Source organism: Nothobranchius furzeri, chromosome 13, assembly GCF_043380555.1.
Source record: "Nothobranchius furzeri strain GRZ-AD chromosome 13, NfurGRZ-RIMD1, whole genome shotgun sequence".
Classification (NCBI taxonomy): Eukaryota; Metazoa; Chordata; class Actinopteri; order Cyprinodontiformes; family Nothobranchiidae; genus Nothobranchius; species Nothobranchius furzeri.
In genome coordinates, this window is record NC_091753.1 from 38,203,035 (window position 1) to 38,229,830 (window position 26,796).

The 26,796-nt window shown below is 42.3% G+C and overlaps 1 protein-coding gene across 1 annotated transcript; it reads left to right on the forward strand.

Annotated features, from left to right (window-relative positions):
* Positions 1–84: 84 nt before the first annotated feature.
* Positions 85–26,647, forward strand: si:ch211-235m3.5 (BICD family-like cargo adapter 1). The gene is made up of 10 exons (XM_015951581.3): positions 85–479; positions 2,058–2,273; positions 13,522–13,641; positions 15,301–15,447; positions 17,731–17,901; positions 20,783–20,947; positions 21,521–21,598; positions 24,744–24,856; positions 24,958–25,078; positions 25,797–26,647. Exons 1-10 carry the CDS (start codon positions 198–200, stop codon positions 26,031–26,033), a joined length of 1,650 nt encoding a protein of 549 aa, XP_015807067.1. The 5' UTR covers positions 85–197; the 3' UTR covers positions 26,034–26,647.
* The last annotated feature ends 149 nt before the right edge of the window (positions 26,648–26,796 follow it).

A 26,796-nucleotide genomic window follows, 5' to 3' on the forward strand; every position in this document is an offset into this window, starting at 1 on the left:
TGAATTGGCGAGAAGAGACATCAGACATTTTGGTGACGACTGAAACTGAGCTGACGCAGCGCTGGCATTTTCCGGATGCAGACAGGTGACTGCAGGTGGCTGAGCAGGTTGCTGTTCAGGTGACCGAAGACTCCTCCCACTGGAGCCCATGCAGCCTACTAGCCTCGCTCTCATCCTGACGCGGTCAGGTGTAATGAATGGCACCGCGTCTGTGCAGCGTCTCTGAGCTAGTGATGGATCGACTGGATGGATGGAGCTTCACCTCCAAGAAAATGAACCTGGAGGAGGATTTCTACTTTGACTATGGAACGGAGGAAATAACAGATTACCAGGACCCCAGTGAACTCCTGGCTGCGCTGAAACAAAAGGAGGAAGAGGTTATTTTGGCAGCGCAGCTGGGAAACGCGTTGCTCCTGGAAAACCGACAACTGAAGGAGCAGAAAGAGAAGATCCATGAGCAGTACGCGAGCAAGCTGGAGGTGAGAAAGCTGCTTAATTTAGTTTAAAGTGGTTTAAAATCAGACAGAGGGACGTAATTTGGTACAATCAGTGAGCGCTTTGCTGATGGGCTGCTTAAAGTTTGTTTAAAGTTGGCGGTTTCGGGCCTACGGACAATATTCATATCGTAAACAGCTCCGGTTGAATTTCCTGCTGCTTAGAGGGGGAAAAAAATGCGTGAAAAGATCATAAATCAGACCAGATCGATAGTTTCTTTATAAAAATGTCCTAAATCTCAGAACAAGGCAACATATGGGGCTCCGCTTGTGAAAGGTAATGGTCAAAAACAGCGTCTAGCTCTACAAAAATGAATATTTAGAACCAAATCTGAATATATAAAATACATCTAAATGGTATCAAATCTAAATTCACGTGTTACATTTAAATATTTAAACTATTTAAACAAAATATTTACTGAGACAATGCTCCCTATCAAAATAAAAGCATGCCAAAGAGATTCTCTGCCTAATGTCAGAGTTATACTTTTTAATTAACATTATTATTATTATTATTATTACTATTGTTTATGTGATTTTTAAGATTAAATGGGGTTAAAAGTTTTTGACATTTTGACTTGTGAGAAGCTAGATGTGACAAAATGTTGCTTTTAATTTCATCATTTATCACTTTAATCTGTATCCCTTTGCAACCACCAGTTTAACAGGAACCCTCATGCATCCAGTGAAGTACACTTTATAGAGATGACCGCAAATGTTGTAGCCTCTTTTGTTAGTGCAGGATGGAAGAAACACATTTGATAAAATTTCACCATTTAGTACATCCAACTTATCCTACAAACATTCCAATGAAGATAAAACATTTTTAACAAGATATTTTTTCTTTTTGATCTGCAGGTTTTTTTTTGTTTGTTTGTTTTGATGACTTAATAAATACTTCTAACTCAAACAAACATGTTTCTCTGGTAGGATTAATGCACAGGTAACGAAATAAACCACCGACCTGGTCTAAGCTTGTGTAACACAAATTTCTGGTCCAGTTGGTGATGATTCTCTGAATTTCACCTCTTTCCTGACCCAGGTGGTCTCCTAATTACTGTTTTAGTTTCACACAGGTGCACACTGGAGGAGTTTTGACTGACAGAATAACAACTTTTTATCCTTTCAAAGTAAAATGGGATTTCTCCTTCAGCTTTTCACTGCAGATTCTCTTCTGTTTTGAATACCACTTAACAACAGTTCTGTATAGGTTTGTGCACTGAAAATGAAAGGTTTTGAATCTTATTTGAAACACTAACAGTCAACAGATTGGATCAGGATTGAATGTGTTTGCAGAAAACTCTCATGTTTAATCAGATTTGGACCAGCAACATTTTGCAGAGCTCTTAGACTTAGTGACTAAAATCAACTTAAATGTCAAAATATGTATATAATATGCAAATATAGATGTTCCAATCAATAAAAAACATGGACTCAAAGTTACTTAAATGGCTTCTGGTGATTTACAACATTTAAAACAGACTTCATTAGCTTAGTTGACTAACTTGTGTGTTTTACTTGTTTTGTACATCTGTTAACTGAATCCTTTCCGCCTGTGTCCAGGAACTGGAGCAGGACCGGCATGATCTGCGACTGAAGCTGGAGGGCTCCCAGTCCCAGTGGGAGAGCCAGGTGGGAGACCTGGAGAGGGATGTGAGGGACCTGGTTGCCCAAATGGAGCAACTGACCTGGGCACTTGGCGAGGCAGAACGGGACAAAAGTCGAGTCCAGTTGGAGCACGGCGAACAATCTCGGCTTCTCAGGGAGGAGCTTCACTCCGTGAGTCCTAAACGTTTTTAATGGTACAGTTGGGAGTTTAATGTCACCCTATGCAAGCCTCGTGGCTGGAACAGGTAACTGAACACCTGTTGGTTCTGGGCTGCAGGCTGTTTGGGTCTGAGCTGATAAGTTGGGCTGTAATCTGATCTGTTCAGATGTTCTCGAGTCTAAACTAGAGCCATTCTGGTGATTACCTCAAAGTAACCCCACCATTAAATGTGTAACACACTGAAAAACTATTTTTAATGATTATTTCTGATTATAATGGGTCACTCTGAGTTTTTCATGCAGGCTGAACATGAAACTAGTCTCCTACGCCTATCTCCCGCATTAGCTTCTGATATAGATGGTGAGATGCTAGGATCTGAAAATCCTGACAGTTCTACATCACACTGTCACTTAACATTCATGAACTCACCTATCTCGACTCACGACGGGGAAGGCTGTCGTTGGTTTAACGTCCAGGACACAGCAGAGACTAGTAGAAGCTAACGGCTTTAGCAACTTCACCACACAGCAAAAGCTCCTCCAGGTTTGTGTTATTTGTGGAGATAAAACATCAGTTGTGCAAGTTAGTGGTAGAGTCGCGTTACTGTTATCCAATCTTAGGTGAGATGTCCAAATATCAGGAAATCAGAGTCCAAAGCCTGCCTTCTGAAACTCAGCTGTGATGTAGGTAGCTCATGGAAATAGTGCACTGGTGTTCTGTCCCCTGAGTACGACGTACAAGGAATTAATTCCTACAAGAGACCACTGCAAATGTACTTATTAAACAAGTGTTCAACGCCTTTAAGTTCTTTAAAAAAACATTATTTTAAATTAAATTAGAGAGAAAAAAGTGATGTTTGATGTTGTGCTGCTGTGTTATTTGGAAACTGATGGGTGCTGGCCTGATGGAGGATGATGAAAATAACATGCAAATAAGAAAAGAAGTGAATGATTTGATTTTGGATACAGCAAAGAGGAAAAAAAATAAGAAAGCTGCTGGTAAAATCCTTCTAAACTTCTCAAATGCTATTAATTATTTAAAAAAAAGGGCAGACTAATCACATATGTCACTTTTCATTAACCACAGCCCTTGAAGAGAACATTAAAAGCTTTTAGTTATATGCATCAAGTGAATGTTTAACCTGAAACGTGCTTGACGTAAGGGTTTAGGTCATCTGATGCGTTTATGGTTCTCAGTGTTTTATTCTGAGAAAAGGCCTTTCACCGGGATGACACTCAATCCGGTGACGTGCTTTACAGCTGCTTATCAGTAAACATGGAGGAGCTGTCTGGATCTCTCAGCTGGAAGACCTTGAGTAATTTTCCAACTTGAGAAAATGTGGCGTGACCTTCCTAACGCTACATTACTGACATGTTGTGTCACACCTGACTGATTCCCACAGCGGACAGAGGCGTTCTCATTTTGAAATCAGAAAGAATGAACCCGCAGCTCAAAAAGTTAAAAGTGAATCCAAGCAGCACTTTAACCCTCCCATAAGTCAAGGTTCACAGAATAAGGAATGTCTTTTCCCACTGCTGAAGGAGTGAGCTGGCTCCCTTTGAGCTCAGGAAAAAGGCAATTTAGATAAAACTTGTGTTTGAGCTCCAAAGCGGAGGAAGTGTCTTATTTGCGTGTCTAGAGTCAAACATGGCTACAGCTGGACTCAGTGTGGCTGGAGAAAGTCAGAAAAGAGAGTGAAAGCGTCTTCAGAGACAGGAGAAGCTTCACGTCTTTGACGTTTCGTTACTAGATGTGGTGAAGGTTGTTGGTTCTTTGGCTCCTCTACCCTGTGACGTGAGTCCTGGCTGTTCGTGTGAGTATCAGTCTGTGATGTACCGAGGAACGTGCAGTTTATTTATGCTAAAGAAAAATGCAGGAAACAAAGTTAAACTTCCTCACTGCAGGTCTAAGATTGTCTTTTTACTGGAACGATAGAATACTTAAAGCAGCAATCCAGAGTGGGCATGCATGTTTGCTGAATTTCCTAGACAGATGCAGAGCTGGTGACTGTAAAATATAATAAACACCATAATGTGGAATAACTGTAAAACAACACGTTTTATCCCAGATGCTGTCTAGAGACACATGTTCACCAATGAGAGGCGTTGCTTCCAGCCGTAATCGCGGAGTAAGGGGAGGGGCTATAGATGCCATGCATGTTTCCACCTCTAGATGGTGCACTCTGAGAAAAGAGCTCCAGATTTCTGCTTTAAGAAATCAGAAAAAGTCCCAACAAGATGTTGGAACTCGTCATCGTCTATCTTGTGGTAGTCCTTTGAAGTTGCCTTAATCCATACTGTTTTTTTAAACCTAACACTGTTAAATTCCTGAAGGTTGTCATTTTCTTTTTTGGCCTTGCAACTCTAGGTCAAGGTCACGTTTATTTCTAAAGCACACTTATTATTGCTTCCGCAACCCAAAGTGCTGTACAAGCACACAAGATAACATAGCAAGACAGCATAACTAAAATCATAAAACCATAATAATTAGCAAGTTAGGATAAAAACAACATTACATCACGCAATTATAAAATCAATAAAAATGAGAACGAATGACAATGACAAAAAATGAAATCACCCTACATAAAAGCCAGGTTTGACTCTAATCTATGAATAATTCAGGTTTCAAACATGTCTGAACTTCACAGGAACAATATGTGTCATATTTGATGCATGTTTCTAAACGTCTTAGACCTCTTTCTCTTTAACAGGATTAGTACATTCCTCTAATATCTTCTCCATTGAGTTCTGTACTGGACGTTTGCCTCCTTGTGGGAAATTTAAGTACTGTAGGACCTAAATGTCAATTATAGCTTTATTACTGATTTAATACCGTACAATTGCCCAATAACATGTTTTTAATATTTATATAATTGTTCGTTATTACTTAGGCTTTGAGGGCCTAAATAAATAAAATCTTTAGACTTTTTGTTGCCTGAAGACTGTTCCAAACACGACCACATCAAAGGGATCTATCAGCTGAAAACTTCACATACAGTAAATGATCAGCTGAAGGATGAATTGTCCTGTCACTTCTTCTTATTTGTGTGTCCTGTCATGGTCCGGTACAAGGGCAGGAAAAAAAAGCAGCCGAGCCCAAAGAAATGCTTAAAAATCCTTAGAAAACCCATGACTGACTTTTGATCAATAATATTTATTTAATTACAAGGACGTGTGGTAGATTGGAAAAGTGTGATGGGAATCTAGAGGAGAGAATTAGAAAGAATCTGGAGTTTACGGACAGAAGCTAAAGAGAAATTCACCGTAAATCATACCAGCTGATTCCTGGAAGAGGCTGAAAACAAAAGCATAAATAAATGTGGAGCAGACTGTCACATGATTTAGCAGCAGTTGTATAAACAGAAGCCAAACTTTAACAATCAGCTGTTGGAATACCAGGGTGTGTGTATGAATGGTGTCCATCTGGTTATTTTACTTTGATCACGTAATAAAATGCATTTCTCTACAATCAGCTGACAGCTCACAGCTTATTTAATAATGCCTGAATAATTTCCAAACTCAATCATTAGAAATGTTTCCCAGCAGGATTTGAAAAAGGAAAAACATCAACTGTAATGATTTTTCTTTTTAATCCTCTGGAGGCAGGCGTTGAGGAGGGACATGCACGAGTGGCCTGCAGCACATGTTTGATGAGTCAGGATTTTGGCCGTTTGTACGAACTTTATAAATTGAATTTGTAGGAAGGAGTATAGGAAAGTTTCTACAAAGAATTGATGAATGAAGGCCCACGAGTGTCTGGAACAGAATGCTGTTCTAATGTGGAGGCTGATTTCTTTGTGAAAAAACAAAAAAGACTTTCCAGCTCTATGTTGCATTATCACTGGTCATAATATTATGGCTGAGCAGTGATTATAAATGTTTTATCACAAATCTATCAAATTCAAAAATTTTGGACAGTTGCCACGAGTACTAAATAGCCCAATCCAGGAAAGTTTGCTGAGTCGTGGTTGGTGGATGTGAAATTTTAACCCTCTGAAGGCAGGCGTTGCAGATTTGCAACGTTAAAACCTACCTACTGCCATGTATGTATTTCATGAGCATTTTTAACTGAGAAGTACCCCTGAAGGACTTAGTTTTTCGTCCTTTTATCAAAACTTATTTTGAGCCTGAGATTGTTAAAAGGGAGATTAAAAAATGTTTCCTGATCGAGTCGAACTCCTGGGAAACATTATCAGTGTGTTGGAAAAGGAACCGTAAACAACAATTCTTGATAAGAATTCCCAGACTGGAACAGGAGTGTATTTTTGGAGCTTAGCTGGAATTCCTCATGAAAAATGAAGTAGAAGAAAATATCATTTCTATAGCGCCTCTCAAGATAAAATCACGAGGCACTTCACAAAAACAAAAAATGTAAAAATATAAAAAAGAATTTAGAAAATGGTTAAAAACATATTTAAAATGAGCAAAAAATAGACAATTGTGATTAAAAATGTAAAGAAAGAGGGAGAAAGAGTGAATAGGAAAGAGGGAAATCAGTGGATCCTGAGGAAGGTGGAATAGGTAGGGAGAGCAGAAAAGAAGAGGGTGACAAAGGTCACACCAAAGCCAGCTTGAACATGGTGAGTTTGCTTTTTAAAGGAGTCCACTGAGTCCACTGATCTCAGGCTCAGGGGGAGAGAGTTCCAGAGTCTGGGGGCCACAGCAGCAAATGATCTGTCACCTTTGGTCTTTAGCCTGGTGCGCTGCACAATCAGTAGTCTTTGATCACTGGACCTCAGGGATCTGCAGGGGGTGTAGGGACTAAGAAGATCACCAATGTAAGATGGTGCTTGTCCATGTAAGGCCCTATAGACCAGAACCAGGATCTTGAAATGAACCCTGAAGTTGACTGGCAGCCAATGAAGCTGGAGGAGAAGAGGGGTGATGTGGGTATGTTTGGAGGACATGGTCAGAAGCCGAGCACAGGCATTCTGAACCACCTGTAGACGGTTCAGGGAGGTTTTGCTCAGGACATGTGAAAAGAGAGTTACAGTAGTCTAAGCGTGAGGACATGAAAGTGTGGATAACTGTCTCAAGTTCAGAGCGGGACAGAATGGGACTCAGCTTAGCAATGTTCCTGAGATGGAAGAAGGAAGAGCGAACAAGAGAACTGACATGAGAATCCAGGGTGAGAGCTGGGTCAAAGGACACGCCAAGATTCCTGACGGAAGGTTTGGTGTGAGAAGAAATCCGAAGAAAGCTCCCAGCCATCCAGGCTTTGACAGAGTCTAAGCAGGTGTGTAACAGCTGCAGCTTAGACTTCTCATGGGGCTTAAAGGAGATGTTCTGTTGGATGTCGTCTGCATAAAGATGGTAGGAGATTCCTTTGAAGTAGCTCAGGATGTGCTGAAGAGGAAGTAGATAGAGGAGGAAAAGCAGAGGCCCCAACACAGAACCTTGTGGGACACCAGGGAGGTGGTGGAGGACCTAAACTTGGAGACGGCCACAGAAAAGGAGCACCCAGAAAGATAAGAGGAGAACCGCTCCAGAGCAGTTCCTGATAGGTCTACCCAGTCTCTCAGCCTCTCCAGTAGCAGGTCATGGTCAACAGTGTCAAAGGCTGCAGTCAGGTCCAGCAGGACCAGAACAGAACAGTCCCCTGCATCACTCTGGGACCGATGGACTGAAAAGCACTTTTATAAAAAGATGAGGGTAAGATGTCAAGGGGGCATGCAGAGGTCTTCATAGAGTTAACTTGATTGGTTAACTCAGGCAAAGAAACGGGAGCAAAGCTGTCTAGGATTATGGGCCTGGTTGGATTCGGGAAAGGCAACAATAAAGCTGAAGGAGAGATGCTAGATCTAACCTTATTGACTTTGTCCACAAAGAAAGACAGAAAGTTTTCACCGTCTGCAACAGAGTGGATGGAGGCTGTAGGAGAGGCAGGGGAGACAATACAGTTGATGGTGTTAAACAGCATCTTGGGGGTTCCCTTTGCTCTGGGGCACCAGGTTGGAAAAATAGGAAACCCTAGCATCTCTGACTGCAGAGTTAAAGGATGTCAGAAGATCCTTTAGGTGCAGCAGATGGACGTGGAGATGGGTTTTCTTCCACAAACGCTCAGTTTTTCTGCATTGGTGCTTTAGGCTGTGAAGGCTGTCATTAAACCAGGGAGTAGGGTTCACTGTAGGAACTGATCTGGTTCTGAAAGGACAGATGTTGTCCAGAATGGACAATGAAGAGAAAGCACCTTTCTCTTCTGGCACTCACAGAGTACAGACGCTTCTCTTTTTGCTCCCTTAACTTTTTTTTCCCCAAGGCTCTTTGTCCTGTCTGCCCTCAGAGCGTGTCTCTGCATTTCTTCTGAAACCCCCTATTTTTTAACAATGGATTTGATAAATTGGTAATTCAATGCGATTGATAAGATTTTTTCAACGATGAGAACGGATCAGGGGGCTCCCACTTGCCCGCAAGGGACACACCCGGTGGGGTATATGCTCGATTCCTGGAAGGAGTGGAAGATCGTATGCCTCTCCCAGCTGTCCATTGAGGACGTCGAAGACGTGTGGATGTTTGGCCTGATGATCTCTGGATTTCTTCTGATTGGAGTGGGAGGATATCTGGTTTTCTGGAAATTTGGGAAGGCGGGAGCGATTGGAGGGCGACCCGCACCCACGGAAAGCACTGTCCGTGTGGAGACCTCACAGACTGGGACGCTACTTGAGGCGAATCGTAAGCTGGACAATGTTCTAGCTGCGATACCGGTATTAGTGCGCAAAATGGATGTCATCTCGGAGAGGGTCACCGGACGGTATGGACAAGATTATAAACCAAATTGGCTTCACTGGAGGACTTGAATGATCAGTTTAAAGACTGAAGGTAGAGAGGATAATTATCTCAGCCTGACCCAAACAGTCTTGTTATCCGAATCTGACGCCATAGCAGCATTCAAGATGCTATGAACAAACCCCCACGAAGGCATGCAGACAGATGCTGTGAAAACCCGACCCCCCCCCCCCCCCCGCCCCGCCTTCGGATTGGTGGACTTCAGCCTGGCGAGGTCATCAACCTGCAGGAGTCAATGTGCTCAGCGCTCCTCCCAAGATCTCCCTCCCACCTGTGGCTACAGTGACTGAGCGCCGTACATGGCTGCTCTCGTATCTTTGATTTGATTTGATTGAGAGGCAGTGCTCGTTAAACTGACCCCGGGTTTCCACAGGAGCCGTCAGCAGCACGTTACTGCAGCAGCACGTCTTGCTCGCGTAAGCTGCTGCTTGGCCCTTCCCACGAGACACGAAGCAGCAGGGGAGCAGCTGTCACCGACCGAGCACGAAGTCGGCTCCAAAAGGTTTGTGTTTTATGTTCTGTCCGTTTTATAATCGCCAATACGGACCTGAAAAACAAAGGAGACCGCTAGCTAGGTGATAACTTCTCACGGGGCCGCAGTTAGTAACTTCTTTTAAAAGTAAAGCAACCGGAAGGCAGTACGTTTCTTTATTCTGAAAATCTCGGGAGCTTCTCTCCATTTCTGCGTACGATTTCCTGTCTTTCCTTCCCCAAAAATGTCGAAATTGACCCGCTTCAGAGGCGTCGCGCGTAGAAAATAGAACCGGCGCCTAAAGGCCGCGACATGCTGCTCCTGAGCAGGCCGACTCGCTTTGCTGATGCCTGCTGACGGCTCCAGTGGAAAAGGTTCTGTTGACCACAGAAGTTCCTATCAGCAGATATGACGTGCTGCTGCAGTAACGTGCTGCTGACGGCTCCTGTGGAAAGCCGGGGTGAGAAGTTAAGTAATCTGGGTCGTTATCAGAAGAACAGAGTGAATCAAAAGCAGCAGAAAAAACTCTAGTTGTGCGCTCATTAAGAAAACGAGAACTAACCATACGGCGAGCAGGAGGTGGGGACGCAGAAACTGACAAGTTAAAGAAAATGCAATGGTGATCTGAAATATAAACGTCCTCAGGACAAACACTGTCAGCATTTAGACTCAGGGTAAAAACAAGGTCTAGAGTGTGCCCCCAGTGTGTGTGGGGCCAGAAACATGCTGGGTAAAGCTGAAGGAGTCCATAAGGCTGGAGAAATTCATGGCAAAGTGGTCAGAGGGATCATCAACGTGGATGTTAAAGTCACCAACAATCACCAGTCTGGACAGCTTCACAGTGGAGGATAGAAAGTCACTAAACTCCTGAAGGAAAGAACTGTTTGGACCAGGTGGACGATAGACACAGCACAATAGAACGGGTCCTTACGCTCGACTTTAATAAGCTGCAGTTCAAAGGAAGCAAAGTGACTAGCGGTTGTAGAGCTACATGGAAGATGGTCTCTGAAAACAACAGCTAGGCCTCCACCACGGCCAGAACCCCGGGGCTGGCTAAGAAAAGAATAATCACTCTGGCAGAGTTCAATTAGACCAGAATAATCAGATGTTTGCCAGCAAACTTCAGTCAGGAACAGAAAATCCAGGATTTTAGAGAGAATTAGATCACTGAGCAGGAAGGACTTGTTAACAGAGCGGGTATTTAATAGAGCCATGTTGAGTGAGGTGGAGCATTCAGAAACTACAGAAACAGCTGGATATTGTGGACGTAAATTAGCTGGGTTAGATCCACGGTGTTTATAAAAACCACTTATGGAGGGAACAGGAGGAGAAGCCACTGAAGAATGAGGATAAACCAACCTTAAAAACTTGGACGGAGAAACCGCGCCGCAACGTGGCCTGGCGGGAATGCGGAAGTGGCACTTTAGTCGCCAAACAAAGGACAAGAAGCTAGAAGATCACGCCGATGTTTACTAGATAAACAAGAGAAGAGAACAAGAGAAGTCTTATTCTCACCTCGATTCCTGCTTGTTTCCCTCTTTTCCTCCGACGTTTTCCCGGGACCGAATAAACATAGCTGGTGATGCCCTGGTTGGAATCGTCATTTGGCTCCGGGCCAGTGCGCCACTCAGATAAACAAACAGGGAGGTAAATCCTCGGTGCATCTTGGGCAATCGTGAACGAACGGAAGGACAAAAGAGTCTGGCGATCATAGGGGATGGTAGCAGGGACACTACTGAAGAGGATCGCAGACAGGAGCAAGGTGGAAAAGAGGAGGTTAGTGGAGAAAAGTTTGAAAAAGTGACCGGTGACTGCGGCTAAGCCAAGCACAGGCGCCATCTTGTTACCTACCAGAAGCGGAAAGCTGTTTCTCATGCTTATGCTCTTATTCTGCTGGAACGCTACAACATTTATCACTTCAACGCTTCCCAGAAAACCTCCTCTGCAAGTGGTTTGGAAGAAAATGTCCATCGTTAGCTCTGTTGTTGCACAAAAACAAGCTAGCTTGTGTCTTGGAGTAAAAAGGTTCTCGATTCACTCTAGATGGTTTTAACTATATTGATGCATCCTATAAACGTAGAACCAGTACACACATAGATGGGTATCTGACAAAACAAATGTGTCTGTCTTCCACCCAAAATTGAAGATATACGGCACCTAAAGCAATTATTTCAAAGATTTGCGAACTCTCCGTTGTCAGCATTTGGTTGTAAATGTAAATAACCGAGGTTTTAGGTTATGCAATGTCACTGATGTCACACGTGCAAACTGTTTTTACACTCACTTGTTTTTTCAAGCTCAGTTACTGCAGCATGTGAAAGACCACAGAAGAAGAAAGTATTTCTGACTGGCGAAGGATGGCCCAATCCCAAAAGATGTCGCTGATTTGGGGAACTACTGCCTCCTACAGGCCTAGCATGCCTGATTGTGTTTTACAATGCACTAGATCAGGACTAGGCAACCCTGGTCCAAGAGAGCTGCAGTCCTGCTTGTTTTCCAACTATCTAACCCTAACCCTAACCCTGATCCAGGTAATCAACATCAGGAACAACAACGATGTTGATTACCTGGATCAGGTGTGTTCAGCCAGTTAGAAGCTGCAAATTTAGACATGGCTGGCAAACATGCAGGACTGCAGCTCTCTAGGACCAGGGTTGCCTACCCCTGCACTAGATTTTTTTTTTATTCCTGAAAACAAGATGGTGTCGGGAAGGATATTTGGTTACATGTGTACATGTTCCAAGTCCAATTTTTTGTGTGCAGTGTAAAGTTTTTGTAGTTTCCATAAAAACAAAATGTTTAGCACAAGATTAAAGGAGGAAAATTCAAATTTATGTTGCTATAACTTTATTCATTTTGTCTATAGTGTTTCAGCGATGTTTGACCTCTTCACCTCTGGCGCTTTCTGGTCCTGGTTGCTGGCTGTGGTTTTGTGCTGCATTATTGGACAGCTGTGATGAATCCCTCTCTGTGGATTACCATTATTAGAAAAGGAGAAGCTTCAATTCAGACAAGGCTCCATGACCTCTGTGCTCTCTGTCAGCATCACCACTCTCACAGACAAAAGCAGAAGAGACGATGCATTGCAGAGATATAGATCTGTAATATTCTCCCTTTGATGTTGCTCCTCATATCCAGACATCTATGCATCCCAGTTGAGAGACAACTACTCTGGATGTTCCCTGTGGGGATCTGGATCGTAGATAACTCTGTATGTTTGCTCTGATGATGGCTCAAAGCTTGGTAGAGGCCCTTAAATGAAGAATATATCAGTTCAGCCTTTGTTTTTTTTTAATAAAAGAAGCGCCCTCCTTCCATGGTTTGCTGATTCTCAAAGCGGTCTCTGTTCTACAAGAGGCCCATGTTTGTTCACAGAAGCAGCAGTAATGATGACAATTAGCCCCTTCGTTCTTCTACACACTTTGTCTGCGTGCAATGTTTTGTTTTTGTCCATCGGTGTCCGCTTTACTCTCATCACACATGCATTCCTCTTATTTCAGTCCCCTGGCCCACCTCACTCCCTGTGTAGCCTCATTCAGACCCAAGCTAGCAAACTTAACCTCACGATGGGCACTGTTTTAGCCTCTGCTCCATGGATGTCTAAAGTGGCATGAAGATGTCACCAACAGGACCAAGAAGCTCTCAGCTCCATCTGCTGCAGAGGCCAGCCTTTCATCTGGTATTATGGGGTGGTGATGGGAGCTGACAGGGGCCTGCCAGACCACTGAGGGTAATCAGGGGTTCTGGACTGGGTCATTGGATCAGAGTGGGGGAGGGGGTACCCGTGGCTTTTCTATGATCACTTAGTTTTGGTTTAATTTTTAAATCTTTTAGAATGAGTTTGCCTCTCAGACAGAAGCAAACAAAAACTTATATATTTACTTTTTGTGTAGGTTTTGCATTTTTCTTTGAGTGTTTTGGTAAATTTTCTGTAGGTTTTTGTTTAATTAAATCACTTTTTAACCCATTTTCTTTGTTTTCCTCTCTTGTGTGCACTTGAAGGCAAAAGAGATGGAGAGAGCCATGTCCAGTGAGCTGCAGGCTCTGAAACAGGAGCTTCAACACAAAGGAAGTCCAAATCGACAGCAGGACGAGGAGCTGATCAGTGCCATGAGAGAGCAGGTAACTACCGGAGAGGTCAAACTTCATCATGATTAGGTTTTTTCTAACTGGTAATCCTGCTGAAGTTAAAATGTTATGTAATCACACTTACAGAGACATACTGCTCCATTTATGCTGCCTTTCAGGGAATTAAAAGATGATGTGTTTGATCAGCTGCTTGTTTGTTTTTGGTCTTATCATTGGTGTGATAATCTAAATAATGAATCAACAATGATATGCAACAAATATTTTAAAGGAAAAATCTCTTGAGCTGATGTTTCAACAAAATCAACGCAAAGAATTAAGCAAAGTAAAAATATTTCTTTTTTAAATGGGGAAGAATAGAAAAATTTGGTCAGAAGCTGGGCACGGGCATTCTGAACCACCTGCAGACGGTTGAGGGAGGTTTTGCGCAGACAAGTTAAAAGCGAGTTGCAGTAGTCTATAGGTGTGAGGAGATGAAGGTGTGGGACAGAATGGGACTCAGCAATGTTTTTGGGATGGAAGAAGCAAGAACGAACAAGAGAACTGACATGAGAATCCAGGGTGAGAGCTGGGTCAAAGGTCACACTAAGATTCCTGACAGGTGATTTGGTGTGAGAAGAAAGCTGACCAAGAGAGTCTCTGACTTTGGGAACCAGCTTGTCTGGGGCACAGATGAGGATCCCAGTCATATTCATTCAGCTGTAGAAAGCTCCCAGCCATCCAGGTTTTGATAGAGTCTAAGCATGGGCTGCATGGTGGCGCAGTGGTTAGCACTGTTGCCTCGCAGCACGAAGGTTGCACGTTCGAACCTCGGCTCAGCTGCAGCCTTTCTGCGTGGAGTTGCGTGTTCTCCCCATGCATTCGTGGGTTTCCTCCGGGTACTCGGGTTTCCCCCACAGATCACAACATGCCCTATAGGTTTTAAATTGTAAGTCACTTTGGATAAAAGCGTCTGATAAATACATAAACATAAACATAAGCAGGTGTGGAACATCTGCAGCTTAGACATCTCATGGGGCTTAAAGGAGATGGTGAAACTATTGCTGTTTGATGGCCATAGTGTTAGCTAAAGAGGTTTAACCATGTAGACTCTATATGTTAGTCAGTCATCCATCTAGTGGGTCTTGAGACATTTTCTGTCAAACTGACAGACATAAACATGATAACCCATCTTTTGCCTTTGAACAGCAGGTGATGATTTGGAAAAAAGCAAAATAGAACATTTTCTTCAAGAATTTTCTATTCGAATACATTTAGAAATAGATCTAACACGCTAACTGCTTTGCTAAAGCTTTAAATCTGAAAAATACTGGAGAGCATCAGCATTAAACGAGTCCTATTCTTTGTTTTATTTACCTTCGCCTTCAGTAGATATCATTTCTGAGAGGTCCCATTCGTGACTGATACGCTCCTGGACTTGATGCAATCACGATGAAACACATTTGCATATCAGCGCAAACAAAGAACGAGCACCTTCCTCTTTGCTGTTTTTGTCCAACCAGATGAGTCAGATTACAAATAAAAAAGGTTTCAAATAAATCCATTATTGCAGAAGTAAAGCAGCAAAGGCTTATGGGTAATATTTTTGTACATAACTGGAAAACAGGAGGACACGAAGTTACTCCTCAATACGTCTGATTCACTTTTTCATGCATGGATTTTGAATAGTCACTAAGGTCTGTGTTTGATCTCCAGGTGTTGCGACTCACCCAAAAGGAACAGACACTGGAGAAACATTTAGAGAGTGTGTGTCAGGAAAATGCCCAGCTCGGGGCGACTTTGGCCTCTTTACAGGCACGTTTAGATCTGCACGACCAACTCAAACAGCAGCACAGCCAGCAGGTAAGCACACACGATACACACAGGTACACCAAATCAAAGTCAGTAAATGTGAGCAATGTTAGTAAAAACACGTTAAAGGGACTGTAAGGAAGTTTGACAGTCAAAACATGTATAGAAATAATAAATTTCTTCTTCATACATTCTCCTGCAATGCCCTGGTCCTGTAGAATGAGCCCTGGCATTTTTACTGTGATTGCCTGTTTTTCTGTAAAATCACAGAAAAAGAGAGCTGCTCGGGTCGAGCAGGCTCCTTCATGCACGTTCACGCTCAGGCATAGTCCATAGCATTTGCTATCAGTAGATTTAGCAGCAGAGAGCGAGGCAGCGGCAACTCAGCGACTTTATCTCTGTTCCTAACACCTAGTGACAAACCTAGCTACATTTCTGAGGACCCTTAGCTACTTTCTGTAGAACTTTCTTCTAGATATTTCCTGCAAATTGACATTGTTTCAGCACATTCGGCCGGCCAACAAGAAAGTGCAGCTGCAGAGACAGAGGCACATTATTTTTATTAATTTGCTGTGTTCTTCTGTCCTCCCCCCCCCCCCCCCCCCACACACACACACACAGGACTGTCTTAGCTGTTATTTTCGCTAAGGAGCGTGCACGTACAGCATGCGCACCTCATGCACAAGCTTACTTTTGAAGCTGCAGTTACACGTGAGGCCTGAGTGGCGATTGCGAGCATTAAAACTTCAAACTTCCTTAGAGTCCCTTTAAACGTGACTGTGTGAGCATCGAGGGAATTTTCCACTCTCTGCCTGGAAGCTGAGGTTTCGATTGTTGAAAGAATAACTAAACAATCACCTCATCCCTGCTTTTTAACCCACAAGTCTGGATTCCTCTGGTGTTCAGTTGCATGTCACGCTGGAATCTGGTTCGTCAGGATTTCTCTTCTGCTGAATGTTTGCAGAGGTTTCACATGAGCCACCTTTTAATCACACTAACAGAATAAACTAGATTTCCTGTGTAGCAGAATGAAATGACTGTTTCCCCCTCTCCTCTGACACAGGACTAGTCTGCATGAGATATGGCCTCAAGTTCTCACTCGTTTGCTTATAAACTGCTTCTTTTCAGCTCAGAAGAATGAACAATGGACTCTCTGCTTTTAATAAGTCAAAGAACTCTATTTTAATAAAGCTAATCAAGCAAAGTGTTAGTCAATAAATAAGATGTTACCAATCTGTGAAATCAAAATATTAATTACTTATTATAATCCTATAGAATATAACAAGTAATATGACTTTAAATGTTTCCACTAGGACTGATCTCACGTAGCGTTAAAAGACATGACACATTGCTTTCACTGATCCAATCAGAATCTGCTTAGCGCGAAGACATCACCTGAACTGAAGGTGATATATTCGCGCTAAGCTTTGATTAGGAGATTCATAAACACATTCTACGCCATTTGTCGGCCTACATACCCTTAGCGGAAGTCCCTGTTAGATCAGGAATGTCGAGGTCCAGCTTGACCTTCTCTGGAACCGAAGCCGGTAGGAAAAGCAGCGGTTGCCGACCAGACCAATCTTTGAGATATTTCCGGGTCACGACAATTTTGTTTCCGTCTAGCGAGACCCAAACCTGGGTCTTGATGGTTCAGCTTTTATTCTGAAAGGAACTGTTGCAGCAGTTGGAACAGCAACAGATTTTATCCAGCTTGTCGTTGTTTCTTTTGGCTGAAGAGGAAAGTTACGGATTGGCCACTCCGACAACTTCTCTAGAATGCTTTGAACTGGCGTTAAAGATGACGTGGGCATAGTTTTATACTTCGGATGTTTTGGTTTATGGTCGAACGAAAAGTTGACAGATTTACCAAACACCACCAAAACCATGCCTCCGTCAGATCTGGCAGATTCTGATTGGATCAGTGAAAGCAATGTGTCATGTCTTTTAACGCTACGTGAGATCAGTCCTAGTGGAAACATTTAAAGTCATATTAACTGTTATATTCTATAGGATTATAATAAGTAATTAATATTTTGAATTCACAGATTGGTCACATCTTATTGATTGACTAACACTTTGCTTGATTAGCTTTATTAAAATAGAGTTCTTTGATTTATTAAAAGCAGAGAGTCCATTGTTCATTCTTCTGTTGAGCTGAAAAGAAGCAGTTTATAAGCAAATGCATGAGACCTTGAGGCCATATCTCATGCAGACTAGTTCTGTGTCAGAGGAGAGGGGTAAACAGTCATTTCATTCAGTTACACCTGTTTATCTTATCTTTAGACATTTGTGATTATAAATGTATGAATTCCTCTGTTGTTTTTCTTTTTATAGCTAGATGAGGCATTGAAGGAGGTGGAGTTGGCACAGGGTCGCTCACAGCAGCTGCAGGCTCAGGTGGAGGAGCTGCAGGAGAAGGTCTCTCTGCAGGAGTCCAGGAGCCACCTGGACTCCTCCCTGCTCACTGAGCTGGAGACAGCAGAGCTGGGAGTCAGCAGGGCGGAGGTAGACCGACTGTTTACAACCATCAGAACACACATTTTAAATAAGCGTTTAAATTAAAAAATACATAAGAACAGAAATATTCACTTGAAATGTTTTTGTTGGCCATAATGATTTTTCCTAGAAATTTTTGAAATATTTGGTTAACCTGAGTTTGGTGGATTTAAATGAGAAACGTGTGGAAAAATATGAAATGCATGTTTTAAAGAGTCACACTTGTTGCTAAAACAAGTTTCATATACTTTAAAATAAAAAAAATCAAGATTTATTTCTGTTGTTTTCACCTGCAGCAGCAGCTTCTGAACGCCCCTTTATGAGTGTTTTCTTTTGACTTTCATGATTGAGAATTTTTAGAGAAAATTCTGAATCCCAGAAAAGGTAACTTTACAGGAAATCATTGGATTTGGGAAAAAACAAAAAGTGACACTTTTACTTATTTTTAAAATACAACTTACCATTCACAGAGTACAATAATCTAGTGACATTTGTTCAACCCTCCCACTGTCCTAATGGGTGTGACCCCGCGAGGAAAGTTGACCATTGAGCAGGATTGATGGTTTATCCCTTGAGGTCCACGTGGCAAGAGTGAGCACCACCTCACCCCTGCCACATGGACCTCAAGGGATAAACCATCAATCCTGCTCAATGGTCAACTTTCCTCGCAGGGCCACCCATAAAGACAGTGGGAGGGTTAAACATTTTAAAATGCAGGCTGTCCAGATGTTTTACTGCCGAACTCAAGTGAAGTAAAACTGTGTTGCAGCCTGTTCAGTTTGTCTTTAAATCTAAAAAAAAAAAATCACCTAGGTTGTGTTTAACTAGAGTTGCTGAAAGAATGGTGGTTCATCAGAAGCCTAATTTAACCCTCTGTAGGCAGGCATTGCAGATTTGCAACGTTAAAACCTACCTATCAGGTTACTCCACATCCGTATTTCATGAGCATTTTGTAACTCAGAAGTACCCCTGAAGGACTTAGCTATTCTATAGACCACATGGGCCGCCGAAGCGCCGCGAATCGCCTTGTGCCGGCGCTCCAGCCCGCGCTGTGCAGCGATCGTTTCGGCGTCTGCTCTATTTTTTCGCGAGCCGTGGGTGAATCGTGTCAATTCTGGCAGGAAGTCAAACCTAGACATAAGAGGCAGGCTGGTAAATTTAACAAAATAAAGCATTTCAAAATAAAATTCCACAATAGTCAAATGTGTTCGTAATCACACACTGCAGAAAAACCACACGAACACACATACACACATATCGAACGTGTGTGACCACGTGAAGGGGGTGTGGTTTTGGGTGTCTTTTTTTCCGGAGCAAACAGGACAGAGAGGCAGAAAGTCTGAGGCAAGCAGTTAAAATGGATGACTTTAAATTAATTATGGAAGTTGAGAAACACAAGGAGCTGTACGACCCCCGAAAAACCTGGTTATTTACATACCCATTTCGGAATAAGCTTCTAGGATACAGCTGCAGAATTGGAGCGGGTTCCAAGAGATTTAACTGGCAGAAACAACTGGTTCATACCATAGGTTCACACACACACACACACACGCACGCACGCACGCACGCACGCACGCACACACACACACACACACAGAGGAAAAGAGCTGAGAAAAGGCAGAGAGGAAATGGAGGACACCAAGTGGTTAAAAGAAAAACTACAGCTGAGCCGAGGCACGCCTCGACTGGGGCGCGTCTGATCTGAACTGAGGAGTGGCGAGCAGCGGCCGAATTTCGTGAGCGATTCGCTTCGCACCGCTTCCGCGGCCGGTGTGTCCCCGGCGTTAGTTGTTCGTCCTTTTATCAAAACTTATTTTGAGCCTGAGAGGGTTAAGGTAAGAATCTAATTGCTGCTCCTGTAATTTCATTAAGTGACTCAGTAAATAACCCCTTTACGCAGCATGTCACAGAGTCTGCAAAAACAAGCTGAATTCCTCATAAAGAGACAGATAGAGTCCTGATGATGGGGATGGTGAACAACAAACTCATTCTTATCAGGGTTCAGAGGAAGGAGTTTGCACCAAAATAAGACAATAAAATAATTCTGTGTAGATACATTCACTAGATTTGAGCTCTAAAGTTAGACAGTGTTAGTCTTTTTGATGTCCCGTCTGCAGTGCTGCATCGTTTGGGCACATTTTTAATAAAAACGTGCAGTTTTAAGGTGAATTTAGAAAAAAATGACATAAGTCGGGTATATGTCGCCAGAACAAAACTCCCATGTTGTCTGCAGAGAAGAACACGGTGACAGAACAGTTCGTGCAAGCTCTGGCAACAGTGTGACTTGTGTTTGACGCCAGAAAAAAGGTGGCAAATATTGTGAATATTGGAGCTTCAGAAATGTGAGATCAGATGTGATTATGTCTGAGAGAGAGGACGTCCTCTCACTCTGTGTGTGTTCAGCAACAGGAAAGTGGGACATGGAACACACGAGATGTGTTTCCTGTTCGTCTTGGCTGAAACATAAAGGATGTTTTGGTGTTTTCATAACATTAAAAGGACGGCAGCAGCGTGTGTAAGTCACCCAAGAGGACTAACTTTCAACTAATCTGTAATCTGAAAATTGAGCTAATTCAGCTGTCTTTATCTACAAATCAGCACAGTCATGTGGGACTAGTTGAGTCAGATGAGATGAATGTCATGAGGTAATGCTGTCACCTCCCATTGAGTCAATAATAGTGATGTCACTCAAGTCCTGCTGTTAATCAGAAGACCATCTGTGACAGTAGTAGGAGAATATAGTGTTTTTATGCATCTTTGTTATGGAATTGGAAATTATTGAACAAAAACGATGAAAGCAACAAACTAGTTTTGCTTTTTTTGTTGTTGCTAGAAAAGATTTAATAGTTGAATCTTTATTATAAAGTGAAGTTTCCGTTTCTTTACTTAGATAACACAAGAAGTGGGTTCCATCCTGGGGTTGCTCCTCCCTCTTACTCGAGATCCGAACAGCCCAGAGAAGTCAGAGGTCATGGATGAGCAGGAAGATCTGCAGGCCGTGCTGCACCGACTGAAGGGAGTGGCCCGGAATCTGGCAGGAGAATCCAGTCCACAGGTGAGGGGCACGGGAAGTGGAAACAAAAGGCAGCTTTGTTTATTTTTAAATTACAAAGAAAGAAAAGTTTCACTCTGGTTTTCAAATCTGTGACTACACGGATGTTTGCTCAGACGCTGCAGGTTTTATGTAATCATGCTTGACCTGAAAGACAGGTGTGTGTATTTTTACTCTCTTTCAACTTTATGAAACAGCAATGACTGTGGATAACAAAAGTGAGTCAGCTATTCTTAAAGGAGAGTAAGCAATGTTTTAGTCTTTCTTGTTAGACGTGGAAGCAGCAGAGATTAAAAAAATCTCAAATCATCTCTTAAATCCCGGTTTGGATTTACCTGAACTGCTATCCCATTCCTGCCTTTAACGGTCAAACACAGTCGTCCAGTTGTTTTTCCTGGAATCTGCATTCCATTCTGAGCAGGAACATTCATTCATCTGTGTAACTAAATACCGAGTCCCACCTCTTCCACCGTCAGAGTGCCATGCATGAAGACGAATAGCAGATTTTTGTTTAAACTGTTGCCTTTGCACATGTGCGGCCGACACCTGATCTCTTTGCGAATGTCTCTGTCCCAGGAGTTGAATCTGGGTTTTGTCGACGGGACGAGCGATCACTGTGGGAATCTGAGTGCCGCACAGGAGCTGAGAGATCAGGTAACCCAGTGATGAACAAACATGTCTGTCAAAGGACAGTGCCTTTAGTGGGTCATTAAATCAGAGCTAGGCTGCAGCTGCTGTGACTTGTTGCATTTCGAAACAGGAGAAATGTTTGAAAAAGCTTGTTTTACAACTTGCTGTATATCTATAAGTTAAAGGAGCAATATGTAAGGATTTTATAATGAAATAATCACAAAACAGTCTAATGTACCAATCATGTTGGAAGGAAGGATACATTGAAAAAGATTTCCTTCTCAGCCAGAGGGGGGTTGTTAGTTTTCTTCCATTTAAAAAAGAACAAAGGTGGACGTAGTCTTTGTTTACAATCTGTAAGCATACGAGTTTGCCGAGTCTGTGCCGAGATAACGCTGCAGCACCGGCATTTGTAATTTGACAGCCACAGGCAAAAAGCCAAGCCAGTAAACAAGAGTGACCCAGAAGTGATTTCTTAAGCTGGGCGTACACTGTGCGACTTTTCCACTCGTAGCACTCAGCTTCAGCTCAAACTGTACGACTTCCTCGCAGGGCAGACCTCACGAGTCATGTGCTCACACTGCACGACCCAGTTCTCGGATGCGACCTGACTCCTCACACTTTACGTCTGGTAGCAACACATCAGACCTACAAAATATGCTAAAAATAGCAGTTTTTACACAACACGTCAGACGTTTTTGTCTTGTTTTGCCTGTTGTCCTTCGGGAGTGCTGCAGGAGGACACACAGGGATTTATGGGGTTTGGATGAGGAAAACGAAATAAAGAAAGTAAATCTGTGTTTTGTGATCACTTTAATTTGACATGAACACGACAAACACGCTTTCTTGACAATCCTTGTCACTGTGTGTAAAAAAAATGTTTAGAAATAAAAACGAACAACGTGAGTTATTAGGGAAATAGCGGGTGAGCAGTGCTGATGCATGATTGCGCATGCGCCGTGAGCGGTGCTGGTACATTTTGGGTCGCAGCCGCTCGCTGCGCCGCTTCAACCCTCACGAGGAACGAGCAAAATATCAAACACTCCAGAAGTCTGTGCGAGCTCACGGTTGCTGATCGGTAGCTGGTCACGTGGTGTTATTCGCCTCTCATAACCCCCTGTACACTACACGACGCTCAGCGCAAAACTCGCCCCGATCTTGTGGATTCTCGCACGAGTGGAAAATCGGCTCAAAAAAGTGAAAAAGTCGTACAGTGTACGCCCGGCTTATAAGCCACGGCATCCTTTTGTTTCACTCCAATATCGGGTAAAGAAGGCTAGAGTTTAAAGAAGCAGGGGTTAATTTGAGCCAGATCTTGCCGGAACAAGATCTGGGAACTGTCTTATTTTAAAAAGACCGTTCACATCTGTCTGCAAGGTTCCGGCAACTCACGCTCCCAGCTTGTGCTATATACGCAGGGTACGAATTACAGGTGATCTAAAGGGAGCATCTGCTTTGTCTTTAGTGAACTTTGGTTTGACATCAGTATTTGCGTTCCGGGAACGTTTGATTTACAAATTAAGCACTTATTAGAAGCTCTAGAAATATCTCAAGCTACTTTTCCGATCACCAATTACTCTATATTACAGTGAAATCTGTGTGTGAAGTGAATAATGAGTCAATTGAGGAGTTTTACTTTCTTAATGAGTCATTCAGAACTGTAACAGCATGCTAACAGTAAGACAGCAAACAACTGGCAAACAACCACACTCTTCTAATGCTGGAGGCATACTACTGTAATAATTTTAATAACAGCTCCTTATAGGGGCTGCATGACTTAATTTTTTTTACAGTCGACAGTCAAGCAATGAAAATCGAGTCGATTTTGACTAGTCGTCGATGACGTCATACACCTGAAGCGGGGGTGGGTGGGTGGGTGGGGGGGGTTGTCGGTCGGTTGGTTGGCTGGAGTTTTTGACAATTAACATTGCGCCCACATTTTCAAAGTTAAACACATCTCTTTTAACAACGGTTTTTTCTGCATTTATACTGCTCTGATTCAGCCCTCTCCCCCCTCCCCCTGCGCAGTGGCCATAAACTCACTGATGCGCCTGCAGCCTCTCGGAGTTCCTGCTGCTCTAAACATTAAAATAATTATTTCATTTTCTGTTCCTTACTTCTGATTACCTTCAATGGTGTCTGTTTGTTGCAACCACCAGGTACAAAAACTTACTAGTTTTTATTTGACTATTTTTCTGTCCTGTCTTGTTTATTATCTTCCTGCATCTCCTCTCAATCCTAAAGAAAAACTGCTACCTGGGTTCAGATATATTCACCTTATGAGTTACCTTTGAACTGCAGTTCTAAAAGATCTATTGACCGCAAAAACAGCGGACTGCTCGCTGCTCGCCGGCCACATCAGTTAGGTGCGTCACCGGAGGACAAAACAAGTGATACGCCCCGCTCCACAGCAGCGAAACGCATCAGGCACAAATAAAAGACAGAAAACATTAAAGGAAATAAGCCGACATGAACTATTGCGTGTTAAATTTGTTTTTGAGGTGGCGACACCTAATTTGATAATGTTACTGTGGCCGTGCTCAGGACGCAGATGTCTGGAACGCGTCAACAATCAGAGAATCATCATGCTTTGCATGTGCAAGCTGGTTAAAGTTAGGATGGGGGTGAGGGGAAGGTTAAATTGCAAGAGGGTAAACGTCACAATTTGGTTAAATGTCCGTTTTACCGTGGGTGTCAGTACTGACGCTCTGGCACAGCGCGTCGCCTCCGCCTCCCGACGTGCAGGAGCTCGTCACCTGCTGTATCGCTCATTATCACGTGACAGCGACTAGTCGATGACAGGCATAAAAAGTCACTACAGAGCAGTGAAGTCGACTAGTCGACTAGTTCGTACAATCCCTAGCTCCTTACCGTAAAAAGCCTAAGAGAGCTAACACCAGATATGATAATGCATTTATCTACTTATCAACATATTGTGGCCCGTCTTTGCTTGTCATCTAGAATCTTCTGGCGCTGACAAGTAACAGGCAACAGCCATGAAACTCATAGAACTGGAGTGAGATAGTAACTTCTTGTTTAGAAAATGGGCTGCAGTACCCAAATTTGACCACATGATGTCATTCTTACATATTGCATCTTTAAATAAGCAATTAAATAGGTTGGTGCTGTATCATGGAAGTTAATTAATTTATTCTGAATCCTTCTGCAGAACATCCAGCTGCAGGAGGAGAATGCTGAACTGTTGCAGAAGCTGCAGAACATACAAGATCAGACGGATTTTGTTCAACAAGCCATTAGAGACCGGGACGAAGCTATTGCCAAGTAGCTAACTCGTATTCTTGATTTCATTTTAAAAAGTGATGAAAAAAAAACTCCAATATGAATTCATGTCTTAAATGTCTTAAATTAATTTGTTTGTGTAGGAAGAACCTGATGGAAGACGAGCTGTTGAGGAGCAAACATGACATGATGAGTTTAAACAACCAGTTATTAGATGCTATCCATCGTAAACTGGAGCTGTCACAGGAGCTGGAGGCCTGGCAGGTGGGTCAGCAGCTTCTTCATCTCTTAAAATCTGTTTCACCATCCTCTGCTCTATAAAATTCCTGCATTATAGATTATTTTTTGTAGAAATAAAGATAAAAATAACACTTCCTGCCATGTCATTTGGAGATTTCTAATGTTTTGATGGAACCAAAGATGTTCTAACTTAGATATGAGGAGCAGATGCAGCCATTTCTTTGTCAGTAATAACAGTTTTAAAGGATTTGAGCAGCAGGTGTCCTCTGCTGCCAAGCGGAGCCATCTGCCAGTCTGATCTCAAGCTTTGAGGACGATGCAGAAAATGTTTAGATCAAAACACTGGTTCATTTTCTGCAGATACTAGCTCATGGAGACAATCAAAAAATAGGTTCTGGAAAGGACTTTTAAAAAATCTGCACATGAATATTAGTTACACTGATGTTATTAAGATGAAATATCAAACCCAAACTCTGTTCGGCTTTGCTTTGTTTGCAAAAGCTTGCTGGAACTTGAGGAGTGTTTTAAAAATAGTGACCTGAAATATGAATCTTCTGTCTAAAAAAAAGTCAAATTCGTTCTTAGACATTAATTCTCAGTATATAAGAAAACTAGAGACATAAAACAAATACATGTAGGTTGCATCGTTGGCCTTTATTTTATTTTATTTATTTGACCATATTTGTGTTTAAGACATTAGAAACCAGACTTCCTGTTCACCCTTTTCTCATCTTTTCTTCAGGACGACATCCAGATCGTCATCAACCAGCAGCTCAAGTCACAGCAGCAGTCAGAAAAGCCCCAGCTGAAGCCTGCCTCAAATGGCCTGTCCTTCTTCCGCAGACCCAGCAAAATTATCTCCAGCTGGTCGCACCAGTCCTCTTCTTCCTTCTGCAGCTCGGACACTAATCAGGACAAAGTTCAGTCCCCTTGGAAGGACTGGCTAAGACTTGGAAAGGGGACACAGTTTGGCAAATAAAGTATGACAGCTCTCCACTCAATAGAGGATACATGAAGTAAAAATAAAAAATAACAGGTCAAAGGAAGTCACAAGTGGAGCATCCTCCAATTCTTGAGGTGTGGCGCTACAGAACAAAGACTTGCTTTACGAACAACTACTGACACACATTTCAACGAGAGGCTGAGCCTCCATTAAATCTAAACTGTGACAACATGCAACACCAGCATTTTCATAAAACAGCAAACAGATTGTAAATTTTGTACCTAATTTTTGTTATATTAACAATTTGTTTAGATTATTTAAGCCTACAAACTCAACATCTATGTCAGGAAATTAACGATCAAACACTTAAATTCAGGCTATATGTTCAAATTTTCCAAGTTTGATGGAAAAGCACATTTTTATTGTTACTTCTGCTCAGAAATTAATATTTTCAAATTTTCTCATGTACAGCAATTTATATGTTATAATTTTGTCTGTTTTTCCAGTTAAAGTAAAAATTATCTGAAGGATAATTTGGTAACATGTCAGTATGTAGCATGTGTACATAGTCTGTATTCATGTTTTCTTTTTTTTATTTTTTTACTCACTTGATCACTTTCTGGTCATAAAACATTAAAAAAAGAAAATGATTTCAGTTTTTATTTTTTTTATTTTGTATGTTTTCATTATGTCTTAATGTGAAAAAAGAGGCTCAGTACTGAGCAAATTATTGTTGAAAAAGACCCAAATTATTGAGATACTCTCTTACCCAACCTTAAGGTTCCCACCATGGTTCCCA

Excerpts from the sequence above, each read along its gene's own strand:
- si:ch211-235m3.5 (XM_015951581.3), top strand. The coding sequence starts at position 198 with ATGGCACCGCGTCTGTGCAGCGTCTCTGAGCTAGTGATGGATCGACTG. Across the intron at positions 480-2,057 it reads AGTACGCGAGCAAGCTGGAG|GAACTGGAGCAGGACCGGCA; the intron begins GTGAGAAAGCTG and ends GCCTGTGTCCAG. Across the intron at positions 21,599-24,743 it reads CACAGGAGCTGAGAGATCAG|AACATCCAGCTGCAGGAGGA; the intron begins GTAACCCAGTGA and ends ATCCTTCTGCAG.